Raw genomic sequence first — 13,256 nt, forward strand, 5'->3', positions numbered from 1 at the left:
CTCTTAAAAATGTTGTTGCTTTTATCTGTGAGTTGACCTCAAAACCCAGTGGAGGAGGGTCATCGTTTGCTGTTTCCTGTTGCTTTTGGAACTGACAATCATCCACAAAAGCATTCAGCACAGCAAGAAACATTCCAGGCCAGAGCCCATCTTCATAAAAGAAAGATCACTAGGAGTAATTTTTTTTTTAGTTTATAAAGAGAGGAAGAAACTTCCACTTCCATCTTCACCATGGTACATGTGGGTGCATTCCTAGCGTGTGAAAATGGCAGTGGGTATCTTTTTCTTTTTCTTTTCTTCCTGATTTCATACGGTCTGAATCCTGGGCTTCTCTGTCTTGCCTTGAGTGCAAGTCCTCACCAAATTCCTTTAATGTGGATCATCATCTGTTTCCTTTCAACATGATCTGTTTGGAACATATTGTCCAGCTGTCTTCCCAGCTTGCTCTGACTCACAGCAGAGGATGAGGCTTTCCAGGCCTTTCCTTTGGCGCTGTAGCCTGTGAAGAAGCATTTCCCTGGTAGAGGGAGGAGGTACAGCTGCTCTCAGAGTTTGACGTCGGGACCAGGGCTGATTATAAAGAGACAGGCGACATGGGGTTCCTTCCAGGAACTTGGAAAGATGTTCTCATTGAACAGCCTCCTGGGTGCCACTGTTCCGTGTGTGTCTGAGTAGCTAGTGCCTCTCTCACAGGATGTGCTCATTCCAAATACCTCGCAGAGTGATTCCTCCTGGTTGTGTCTGAAAGTTGGAAGGGGGCTTTGCAAGTCAGTCTCCCCATAAGTTGGCCTCTAGGCACATGGGAATTTGTGTTTTGGGGGTCTTTTTAGGGCCACACCTGTGGCATATGGAAGTTCCCAGGCTAGGGGTCGAATCAGAGCCACATCTAACTACACCACAGCCACAGCAACACAGAATCTGAGCCTCATCTGTGACCTGTACCACAGCTCATAGCAATGCCAGATCCTTAACCCACTGAGCGAGGCTGGGGGTCGAACCCGTGTTCTCTTGGGTACTAGTCAGGTTTGTTACTGCTGAGCCACAATGGGAACTCCCACTTAGGAAATATTTTAGCACTTTATAAATCTTTATTCCTGGTGGGGAATAATAAAGAATAATAAAGACCTTGTTCAACTGCTTTTTCTAATTCTCAATAAACTTCCTCTACTGGGGTTCCTTCGTGGGGGCTTCGGCATTTCTGGCATTCGCAGTCATGATGGTATTTGGAGTCCAGTGAAGGCCAGGGCAGAGAGGGCTGAGGATCAGGACTGCTTGTATGAAAGAGCACGGTGATGGTTTCCATGTTCCCCAGACCCCCGGGGCAGGGTCGCTCCATCCTCGGCTCTTCCCCTTCCGGATGTCAGTTCCAGCCCTGCTAGATGACCTTCAACTTCATTGTCAGTGGAGGGGAAGGAATCCCGGGTGACACCAATAAAACCCTGATGGAGTTTGAACTTTTAATTTGGTTGGATTTATAGTCAGGAAACCATTGCAGTGTTGAACTTGCGATTAGGTCAGGCGGGCATTGGAAGGTTCATGTTGCAGTCAGCTTAGACCGGTACAACCCCTGGCTTGAAAAATCACTTAAAGCCAAGACTTCTGGGGTGTTATTTGCAATCACTGACGCCTCTTCTTTGTACTCCTAATACTTTATAAAAGAAATAACAGGTACGATTTCTTGCATGCATTATTTCTCTAAAATGACCTTTCCCCCATTGATGAACACGGTAAATCTGTTTGTCCCATCCCCACCTTCAGCTCTTCCTGTGCCTCCCTTTTGTATCTCTCAGCTCATTAGCACAGCATCCTAACTTTATCTCTGGCCACGCTCCACCCTCATGGTCTCCAGCCATACAAAATTAGATACCGTTTGCTTCAAGCCATATCCATTCTTCCTTTTACCTGGAAAACTTCCAGTTACCTGGAAAACTCTTGTCCAGGATCTTGCCTGACAAAGCCCTGGTGTTCCTTCAGGAGCCAGCTTTAGGAGGTGTGACCTCTCACAGGAATCCTTCCGGAGTCTCCCCAGGCTGAGTTCAGTGTCCCTGCTCCATGTTCGCATGGAACCCAGAACTCAATCTGAGTTGCGATTGGCTGTGGGCTCTTTGAAGGTGGGGCCACAGCCTCAGCATCCTTATGGGCCTGGTTTCCAAGGTGGCACACAGGGTGGATGTCCATCAAGTGAACAGGTGGCATTTTAAAATGTGTCACTAGGTGTTACTTAGAAACAACATTCCCACGTCTAAAAGTGCAAGGATTGGATGCCAGGTGAACTAGCACTGAGTAATCAGAAAAACCTAATCTTACTTGCTAAAAAAAATAAAATAATATCAATGGTGTTCCACATTTGCTTCTAGATCTTGGAAGCCCAGAAGGTATTGCTCTTGACCATCTTGGCCGCAACATCTTCTGGACAGATTCTCACCTGGATCGAATAGAAGTTGCCAAGCTGGATGGCACCCAGCGCCGGGTGCTGTTTGATACTGATTTGGTGAATCCCAGAGGCATCGTAACGGATTCCGTGCGAGGGTAACTGTGTCAGTCAGTGTGTGCGTCTCTTCTATCTGCGTCTTCTGCCCTTTGGGATAGTCCCCCATGTTAGCTGTAACTGCAGCACTGCTCCCCTGAAACGAGTGAGTTTAGGATGAAGGAGCCTAGCTGGTGGTGTGCAGACATCCATGGTGAAACACCAGAACACCCGTGGCTATCCCCTGTGGTCATGGACTTGCTTCATGGGTTCCACTTTCAAATCTTTTTTTTTTTTTTTGGTCTTTTTAGGGCGACACCCGCAGCATATGGAGGTTCCCAGGCCTGGGGGTCGAATCAGAGCTATAGCTGCTGGCCCACATCACAGCCACAGCAACGCAGGGTCTGAGCCGCGTCTGCGACCTACACCACAACTCATAGCCATGCCAGATCCTTAACCCACTGAGTGAGGCCAGGGATCGAACCCACGACCTCATGGATACTAATCAGGTTCGTTAACTCCTGAGCCACAATGGGAACTCCTACTTTCAAATCTTACCAAGAGACTTTGCAAGTTGACAGTCCAGCAATCGGATCTTTCCATTGAGGTTGAGTGTGGATCACCACCTGGGTTGGGTCAGCCCCAGAAGGGTAAACAGGTGGCATAAAAATAGCCCTGGGGCTTCTTCCTGAGGGCAAACTCAGCAGGAACGCTCTTCCTGGGGCTTTGTCAGCACGTCAGCATTTTCTCCCCCTTTCCCTTACTGCACGCTCCACAGCTTATGCAGACCCAGGGCTTCAATTCCTTCCCGTTGAGAGCACATCCTTTGTTCTGTGGCCACTGGGCCATCTCCCTCCTAGCAGGTGCCTTGACCACCACCTCTGCAGCACTGCTTCTGTGCTTCCTCCGCTGGGTCAACTGTGCCTTCCTGTGTGGTGCCAGCATGTGGGAATTCCTATGTGTTTAGGTCAGTTATGGGGCTCTGTTTTTTTCTTTTCTTTTTATTTTTTTGACTGTGCCTATGGTATGTGGAAGGCCCGAGGCCAGAGATCAAACCTGTGCCACAGCAGTGACCCAAGTCACCGCAGTGACAATGCTGGATCCTTGACCTGCTGTGCCACAAAAGAATTCCCTGTTTGTTTCTTTGTTTTTAACAGCTTTATTGAGATATCATATGTCACTTTTGTTTAAGGAAAGTGAAAGCTTTAGTAACAGAATGATTCAAGTGAAGAAGAACCAAATCCATGTGTCTTTACAAAGCAAACTGTGTCTCGGCCCCTCCAGATCCTTTGTAGACATTCAGTGTTTCTTTTATTTTTTCTTTTTTGGCTGCCCCATGGCATATTGGAGTTCCCCAGCCACGGATCAAATCTGAGCCCACCTGCAGCAACACAGGATCCTTTAGCCCACTGTGCCAGGCCAGGGATCAAACTTGTGTCCCGGTGCTGCAGAGATGCTGCTGCAGAGATGCTGCTGATTCCATTGTGCCACAGTGGGAACCCCCATTCTGTGTTTCAGTGTCTGCTGATGTCTTCATTGTAGGTTCTTCCTAAGTGTTTGGTAAGTGAACTTTTTCTCATGCATCTTCACAGTTTCTCTTCCTCTTTCTCCTTCTTTTTCTCCTCCAGGAACCTTTATTGGACAGATTGGAACAGAGACAGCCCCAAAATTGAAACTTCCTACATGGATGGCACAAACCGGAGGGTCCTCGTGCAGGACGACCTGGGCTTACCCAATGGGCTGACCTTTGATGCCTACTCCTCTCAGCTCTGCTGGGTTGATGCAGGTGATGGAAAGCCCGGGGCCTGGCTCCTGGGCTTGAAACTGTGTCACTACAGTTTCTTTTTTACCAAACAACTGTTGTCACCCCCTGTACCATCAAGAATATCTCTTATGGGAAGGAGAGTATAAGATAACTGTTTTTTTCCCTCTGCACAAAAATAGCTGCATATCTGTGCTCTGAAATCAATTGTTTCTCTAGGCTTCACGCAGTCCAGGGCAAGCTCTCAATCTTCCAGTTTGCTGGCCCATGGGCTCAATCCAACCTGCCACCTGTTTTGTTACAACCCCAATGTAAAGGGCTTTTACATTTTTAAATGTGGCATTTTAAAAGGTTATAGAAATGCTTATATAGTGTCCTTAATTTTGCCTCTTGGCCCACAAAACCTAAAATAGTTACTATCTGGCCCTTTAAGAAAATATTGGCCCCTCCCCCAGCCCAGTGCCTGTCTTCATCCTGGTACCTATTCAGCAGTTCACCACTTACATTCTTGGACCCCCACCCCTGTTTGTCCCCAGGGGCTTAGGCAGGACTTGGGGCCAAGGAAGAGAAAGTAGTGCACCCCTGCCCGGGCGGACCTGGGGTATCACTCAGGTGAGGGACATGGGCTGGGGGGGAACATCTGTCACACACCAAGTCTCTGCTAGGTCTCTGCTTTGTTCCAGGCACCATCAGGTGCCCTGGGGGATGCAGCAGGGAAAGCATGCCCAGTTGGATAAAACCCCGAGCCTTCTGTTGGTCATGGCGCAGGCACAGCTGCCAACCAGTGGGGCAGTTTAGCAGTTCCAAGGACTGGGGATGCAGGGAGGGGACATCTGAAGAGGCTCCAGGGAGGAGAGGCTGGAGCAGAAGCTGGAAGATGGCATCTTTTCCTACCAAGACGCCAGCTGCCCGGGGCACGGGTACAACGGGGTGCAGTTCCTCTGCTCCGGCCCCATCTCCCCATCAGAACCAGGTGTGGGTGCCAGGTGAGGGTGGGGTCGACCAGTGAGAGGGCCCACGGAGGACGAACTGCCAGCTCTCCAGTTCAGAAGGGCAGGTCCTGTGTTCGGGAGGATCTGAGCTTGTAAGGCCCTCTCAACCTTGCTCTCGTTACTCTGGTTGTTTGACACAAAGAGGCCATTTCTTGTCGGAACAATGGACGGCTTGTTTTTGCCCGACACAGGCACCAGTAGGGCTGAGTGCCTGAAGCCGGGTCAGCCCAGCAGACGCAAGGTTCTCGAAGGCCTCCAGTACCCTTTCGCTGTCACCAGCTATGGGAAGAATCTGTATTACACCGACTGGAAGATGTACGTCAGCTGCTACGGCGTGGGGACCGGGGCCCTGCCCTGTCGCCCTCCCTGGAGGCCAAGTTCTTCCCCAAGGGGCCCTTTGACTTGAATTCCTGCCTCCAGAGATGCCTCTGCCCTGCCCTCTGGGGGTCAGAGAGAAGGGCGAGGAGGGGGCCGGCAGGGCCCCTGGTACCATGTATCATCTGGACGCTCTTAGACAGGCAGCGTCAAGCCTGCAAACCTGGACCTTCTCAGTGTGCCTGTTCTTCCCCGAGAACCCCCCTTAGCCAGGCGGCTCCATACCCCTTCTTAGTTAAAATGCTAAAATTGCAAAATTCCTAGAGCCCCTTAAGGACCAGCTCTTCCTACAGGAAGTTGGGGGTGAAATGGAGCAAGCAGCTGTGGCAGGCACATCTGTATAGAAAGCTTGGAATTTAGAGCTGTGGGCCAGCTAGCTGACCTTTGTCCTCTGTATAAGAAGCCAGGCTTGCCTCGACCCAAGAAGAGGGAGGGAGGGCCAGGAGCGAGGCCAATGTCTCTGCTTACGGCCTCCAGTTTATCCCCCCAACTCCAAAAGAGGCTGCCCGGGAGAGAAAAGTTCACACCATTAGATGTGTTTTGACCTTCTCTCCTTTGGTGCCCTGTAGGAATTCCGTGGTTGCCATAGATCTTGCTGTTTCCAAAGAGACGGATACCTTCCACCCCCACAAGCAGGCCCGGCTGTATGGCATCACGACTGCCCTGTCTCAGTGTCCTGAAGGTAACTCACCTGTAACGCCCCTGTGCACTGGCTGGTGAGGGACTGGGGGTGTGCTGAGGATTTGTGTGGCTTCTGGTAGCCCTGATCCCATGGTGAGTGAAACGCGGTCCCTTCCATCAAGAGTAGTCACGGCGGAGTTCCCGTCCTGGCTCGGTAGTTAACGAACCCGACTGGCATCTGTGAGGACACAGGTTCTATCCCTGGTCTCTCTCAGTGGGTTAAGGATCGAGCATTGCCATGAGCTATGGTATAGGTCGCAGACGCGGCTTGGATCCCGCATTGCTGTGGCTCTGATGTAGTCTGGCGGCTACAGCTCCAATTGCACCCCTACCCTGGGAACCTCCATATGCCATGGTTGTGGCCCTAAAAAAGACGAAAAGACAAAAAAGAAAGAAAAAAGTCTTCATGGAGCCCCCCGGTGGCACAGCAGTTAAAGGACTCCGTGGTGTTGCTGCTGTGGTATGGATTCAATCCCTGGCCTGGGAACTTCCACATGCTGTGGGCATGGCCAAAAAAAAAAAAAAAAAAAGTTTTCATTATTTAGTAGATGAATCAATAGAAAACATAAGGGAAAAAGGTGAATAGCGGTCAAGGCTGAGAAAAGTATTCACTCTTGGGTTGGGTCTCAGAATAGGCTCCAAGGAGAAACAGGGTTAGAATCTCTGCTGCTTTCAAGTCCATCCATTTAGCCTGGCAGCAACAACAGTAATTTGTAACAATAATAACTGCAGGCACAGGTGTGATGCTTGCTGTGAGCTGGGTACATCAAGTACATCAAGTCACTGAGTGTACTAAGTGCTCTGTATTCACTGGTAGGCACTATTTTTGTGCCCTCTTTATAAATAAGGAAATGGAAGCCACCTGCCCAGGTCACGGTAGGAGAACTGGGGTGAATGAGGCAGGCTGGCTCCAGAGTCAATGCTCTGGAGCATACTAAGTGCTCTGTATTCACTGGTAGGCACTATTATTGTGCCCTCTTTATAAATAAGGAAATGGAAGCCACCTGCCCAAAGCCACAGTAGGAGAACTGGGGTGAATGAGGCAGCCTGGCTCCAGAGTCAATGCTCTGCTATCTCCCAAGGTCTCTCTCCAACCTTCTTTTCTCCTCTCTGGTCCTCCAGGCAAGTGGCCAAGCTAGAGAGAGTACTTGGTGCCTTAAAACTCCAGTTCCATGTTCTCAGCAGAGCTGGAAAAACCTTTTGGAGCTTTGATGGTACATCGGCATAGCCCCCAGGTCAGGAATCAGGGATCCAGGTTTTTGCGCATCCGACAAACTCTAATGATGAGGAAACAGCCAGTAGATAAGCTGAGCTGGGTGCCCAGTATGCCCTCCCATTCCCTGGGGGCCACTCTCTTAGCTGATTGAGCTGTCGAGCTGACTTCTGCCTTTTCCAGGTCACAACTACTGCTCAGTGAACAATGGTGGCTGCACCCACCTCTGCTTGGCCACCCCAGGAAGCAGGACCTGCCGTTGCCCTGACAACACCCTGGGCGTTGACTGTATCGAGCAGAAATGAAGACAAGTATTTCACAGCAACACCCTACTTGAAAGGGTCCAGAATGAAGACTATCTGACTTTGTGGCTGCGTGGCCCTCAGACCCAGGTCCAACCTCAGCCTGAACCTCAACAGCACTGCCCTCACAGATCCCCACAACATAGGCCCTGGGCTTCTGGAATGGGAAAGCCTCTAACCCTACAGAAAGACAGAAATTCTCCCTGACCCCAACCCTCAGACTTATACAGCCCCGAGTGAGGATCGTGTGCCCCATCCTGGTACCCTGGACCCTTTCTTCAACCTTAACATCCCGGTGATGAGCAGAACCTGCCCTGTGGCCTTACGAGCTCAGCCTCACTTGGAGACACCCATCATCCCATCAGGGGCTGGACACCAGCTAGGATTGTCCAGGCAAGGCTGTGAGCAGAGGAGGGAGTTAGCCCTCCCATGTTTTTTCTCTTGGTGCTCTGATTTCCCTCTTTAAACTCTTAGCTTTTTACCCCTGAGGTCTGTACCCCCTGCATCCTGCCCAGTGCCCACATACTAGTGAGCAGGCCCTGCCTTTTGATCAGAACCCACCCTGTCCGAGGGATTTATGGGTATTTTGGTGGATGATACTGAGCAGCCCCTCCCAGGTAAGTTATTGGCATTTCAGCAGTAGGCTTTTGTAGTCAAAGGCTTAAATCAAAGGAGTGTCCAGTGGTAGGACTTACAGGGTGTAAAGTCTGATGTTTGAGGATGAGGATTCTATTGATGTGCCTTAAATTATACCAAAGATTACCGCATTACTCCTCCTCTTTGTCCAAAGCACTTGGATCCTAGGGTCTAGTCTCTTGGACAGCACAGCCTCGCTGCTGGCACCTGTGTCCAGCCTCTGCATGGACACCCATCTGAGACACAGGCTGGGGCTGGTTCCAGGGATGACCCCCCTATAGTTCCTCACCTTCGGCTTCCACCCATAGGAGACCCTCTACGGTCAACGTGAGCTTTCTTCTCCTTTGTTTCTCCTCTGTCCATGGCCCTTGCTGGATATATTCTCATCCAGAGACACAATCCAGGAGGGCCAAACTGAATATTTATACTAGGGGTCCAGACCCTTTATTGATCATTGCTGTCATTAAAAGGACCATTGCCCCATTTCATTTTCTGTTTCTACGGTCTATTCAGAAAACATCTCCTGATGTTTATTATTATTAACATCAGTGCTATTATTATGATTATTATTATTTGGTCAGCTACTTCCCAGAGTCCTAAAACAATAGAAATTTGGGATTGAAAGCTGAGGATTGGGAGCTTGAGTCAGTCAAGATCAGGGGAGGGGCGTAGAGAAGACGCAGTGCAAAGTCTCAAAGAGCTTGACTTCAGGACGTGGAAGAATTTGCCTAGTTTTCTCCTTACGGAAGAGATGCCTCTTCTCATCTGTGAACCTCAGGACACTCAGCTCCTCTCACCGCCCCCCTCTGCACCCTATGGGAATCAGAGTCAAGAGAGCCTTTCCTTGAATAATTAGAGTTTGTTTTGAGAGGCAGAAATATCCCCAAGAGTCTCCAGGTTTGGGGAACACATGGGTCTTTTATCTAGCCCAACCCCACAAGTTAGTTTCACTTTCTTTTCATATTTATCATTCCATATCAAGCCCTCTATATCAAATGTTTTGTCATGATTTTGTGTAATGTTTATAACTATTTTATTCATTTTACTAGATTCATTCTAAAATTTTTGAAATGGTAAATTCTCAAACTGTGGAAACCATTGAAGGTGCTTCTTAACTGTTCCCCAGATTTATATAAGTCTTGGATGATACCTTGAGTTTACAGCTGTATGAATATTAGTGCAGAAAATTAAAAAAAATTTTTTTGTTAAAAAAAATCTTCCTTGGGAGTTCCTGTTGTGGCACAGTGGAAACAAATCCTACTAGTATCCATGAGGATGAGGCTTCAATTCCTGGCCTTGCTCAGTGGATTAAGTATCCGCCATAGCCATGAGCTGGTGCTGTAGGTCAAAGATATGGCTCAGATCCCATGTTGCTATGGCTGTGGTGTAGGCCAGCGGCTGCAGCTCTAATTCGACCCCTAGCCTGGGAACTTCCATGTGCTGTGGGTGCATCCCTAAAAAGCAAAAAAAGAAAAAAAGGAATCCGACTGCAGTGGCTCGGGTCACTGAGGAGGTGTGGGTTTGATCCCCTGGCCCAGTGCAGTGGGTTGAGGATCTGACAGCATTGACGCAGCTTTAGGTTGCAGGTGCGGCTCAGATTTGATCCCTGGCCCTGGAACTTCCATACGCCATGGGTGTGACTGTTAAAAAAAATAAAACCACGTGATATTGTTTCACACCCATTAGGACAGCCATCAAAAAAGCAAAAACAAAAGAAGATAGCAAGTATTGAGGAGGATGCAGCTTTCCAGTGGGAATGGAAGTCAGTTTCCTGTTTCCTAAAAAAGTTGGCTATAGGAGTTCCCGTCATGGCGCAGCAGAAATGAATCCAACTAGTATCCATGAGGATGTGGGTTTGATCCCTGGCCTCGCCCAGTGGGTTAAGGATCTGGTGTTGCCTTGAGCTGTGGTGTAGGTCACAGACGTGACTCAGATCCTCTGTTGCTGTGATTGTGGTGTGGGCCAGCAGCTGTACCTCCAATTCAACCCCTAGCCTGGGAATCTCCATATGCTGCTGGTGTGGCCCTAAAAAGGAAAATTGATTATTGAGTAGCTGGATCCAAAGAGGCCAATCCCTGTGGAAGGAGGTTTGTGGCTCCCTTGTCCCCTGGCTTCCTCTCCTGGAGCAAGAGAGGAGAGTGAATCCTAGCTTTTAATCCCTGTTCCCTCCCTGCCTGAAGACTGTCTGTACCCCTAGACTGAAGGTCACTGTCCCCCTCCCCACACTGCTAAGGCACCGGGAACCATCCCTCCCCTGGCCGTAACTCTGCACCTCCCTCACATCATCTGAATGTGAGGATATCTGGCTTTTCTTGAGACTCAACTAAAAAAACTTGCACAACTTAAAAGTCGAGAATTATGTTTTACTCTTTTATTTGGCAGATAAAACTGCCAAATAAAAGAACTTGAGCCCAGGAAGGAGGCAGCTGCCCAGGTGGTTCTAAAGGTGGAAACATTCTTTGGAAGAAGGAAGGGAGGAGCCAAACAGGATACATAAGAGTTTTTGCAACAGACAAACAACAACAGTTGTTAGAACATCAACTATCTCTGGTAACTAAAGAAAACCAGGCATCTCGGATGAATTTAGCCCTTTTCTTTCCATGGGAAGATGCAAGAGGCTGGGCTTGTAGAAATGGTCCCTCTATGGGCACCTCAGCTCTCTAGGGACCACATCCATCCCGAATCCCCTCAGGGTACAGTGTCCATCTGGGTGGCTGCAGGATCTGATGGTGGTGACCTCCTTGGATTACTGATACCACAAGTGACATTCTTTGTCCACGAGACGCTAACTGATACACAAGTTCATAACTCTATGATCCGCTTTTGAGTATGTTTTTAAATGCTTGCAGCTTTAGGTGTTTGTTTTTGTTTGGGGCGGCAAAGCTGGCAATGCAGGATCCTTAACCTACTGAGCGAGGCCAGAGATCTCTCGAACCTGCATCCTCATAGAGACATCACAGAATCACAGAGATCCTCACAGGCTCTTTAACCCACTGAGCCACAATAGGAACTCCTGTAGTTTAGTTTAAAAACAAAAACATAAAAAGCTTTTTTATAACCACACCTCACATATACTTGTGTCCAATTAGGATATGGGTTAATTACAATGTTACTAGCGGGTATGAACTATACAGATGTACAAAAAGAGTACCCAAAAGTCCTATTTATTTCAGTAGCTCATTTTGATTTCCAGACACAGAGCCCTGAAGTGGCAGAAAACCAAATCTGCTCACTCTGGGGGATTCTCATTCAACACAGTGATTGCTTTGTCATTCCAGGGTCAAACTCAGTGGTGTTCAGGAGTGCCATCGCCCCAGCCAACCCCTGAACCCAAATCTAAACTCCCTGGACTACTGAGCAGCACCCTAGGGGGTCCTCCTGGGCACAAAGACTTTTCTGTGTCCCCAGTGTTTTATTTGCAAAAGGAAGGCTGCAGCCTCCTAGACCTTCCTACAGGAGAGGAAGTTCAAACTGACTAATCAGGGAAGGGAGGGGATGCAGGAGCAGTCAAGAAATAGCCCTGTTGGAGTTCCTGTCGTGGCACAGCGGAAATGAATCCAACTAGGAACCGTGACGTTGTGGGTTCGATCTCTGGCCTCGCTCTGTGGGTTAAAATTCCGGCATTGCCGTGAGCTGTGGTGTAGGTCACAGACGCAGCTTGGAACTGGCATTGCTGTGGCTGTGACGTTGTCCAGCAGCTATAGCTCCCATTTGACCCCTAGCCTGGGAACCTCCATATGCCGTGTGGGATTGGGGGTGGGGGCCCAGTTCTCTCCTCAAGGAACAGGCAGAACAGTGTCTTGAAGCTTCTCTGTAGGAACTAAGGACCCCACCCCCGTGGAAGAAAGATGGTGACTTCAGGCTGAGCCAAGATTCCAGCACTGCCCTCTGACCTCACCACCTACCGATCAGAAGAAAGACATACACCCTGTGGTCCACACCCAGATTTTTGCCTAAAAGACTTCTCCCTGAGGAGTTCCCATAGTGGCTCAGCAGTGATGAACCTGGCTAGTATCTGTGAGGATGCGAGTTTGGTTCTTGGCCTCGCTCAGTGAGTTAAGGGTCTGGCGTTGCCGTGAGCTGTGGTGTAGGTCACTGCTGTGGCTTGGATCCTGCATTGCTGTAGCTGTGGTGTAGCCCAATGGCTGTGGTGTAGGCCAGCGGCTGTGACTCTGATTCAACTCCTAGCCTGGGAACCTCTATATGCCATGGGTGCCGTCCTAAAATGACCAAACACCCAAAAAACTCCCTGAGAACCACCCAGGAGTTCAAAGCTTTGGAGCACAAGCTACCCACAGTCCTTGCCTGGATCTGCAGTAATCCTTTCTCTGCTCCAAACTCTGATCTTCCGGTGGGTGTGGCCTCGCTGTGCATCGGGCATGCAGACTAGTGCTTGGCCACACCTGGAGCTTGTGGAGGGGCTGCTTAGGATGGCTCCAGCCCTGCACTCTGAGTAGTCCTCCAGGCATGCTGCCTGTCCTGGGTAGCTTTCTGGCCCCACAGGCTCCCCTCATTAGGTCTCAGGGTCTCTGGATCCTTGTGGATCACTCTGTGGTGTCTTTGTCCCAGTGCCTGGCCTGTCTGGACCACAGCGGCTCCCAGCCCTTCTGCAAACCAGGTAAGGTGCTCCCACCGGGATGTGGCAGTGGATGGGCTGCCCTCCTCCCTCACTTCCTTGGGGGCCACCCCTGCAAGGGTGGGAGGGGTACACACAGGCCCTGCAGCCTCTGCCTCCTTCCCCCCTTTCCTCCTACCCTGCTCTGAGCTCCCCCAGGGGCGAAGAGAGGACCCCTCTGCCCACAGGCACTGCCTGGCCAGTCTTTCCTAT

At 49.7% G+C, this 13,256-nt stretch overlaps 1 protein-coding gene across 2 annotated transcripts in view; it reads left to right on the top strand.

The window, feature by feature from the left end:
* NID1 (nidogen 1) overlaps positions 1-9,523 on the top strand; it is a 107,338-nt gene extending 97,815 nt beyond the window's left edge. For both annotated transcript variants that reach the window (XM_047760119.1, XM_047760120.1), the window contains exons 16-20: positions 2,358-2,529; positions 4,096-4,253; positions 5,413-5,536; positions 6,166-6,278; positions 7,674-9,523. In XM_047760119.1, coding sequence (XP_047616075.1) covers positions 2,358-2,529; positions 4,096-4,253; positions 5,413-5,536; positions 6,166-6,278; positions 7,674-7,795 — 689 coding nt within the window. In that variant the 3' untranslated portion in view covers positions 7,796-9,523. The remainder of the gene's footprint in view (positions 1-2,357; positions 2,530-4,095; positions 4,254-5,412; positions 5,537-6,165; positions 6,279-7,673) is intronic.
* Positions 9,524-13,256: the final 3,733 nt, after the last annotated feature.

Source organism: Phacochoerus africanus, chromosome 15, assembly GCF_016906955.1.
Source record: "Phacochoerus africanus isolate WHEZ1 chromosome 15, ROS_Pafr_v1, whole genome shotgun sequence".
NCBI lineage: Eukaryota > Metazoa > Chordata > Mammalia > Artiodactyla > Suidae > Phacochoerus > Phacochoerus africanus.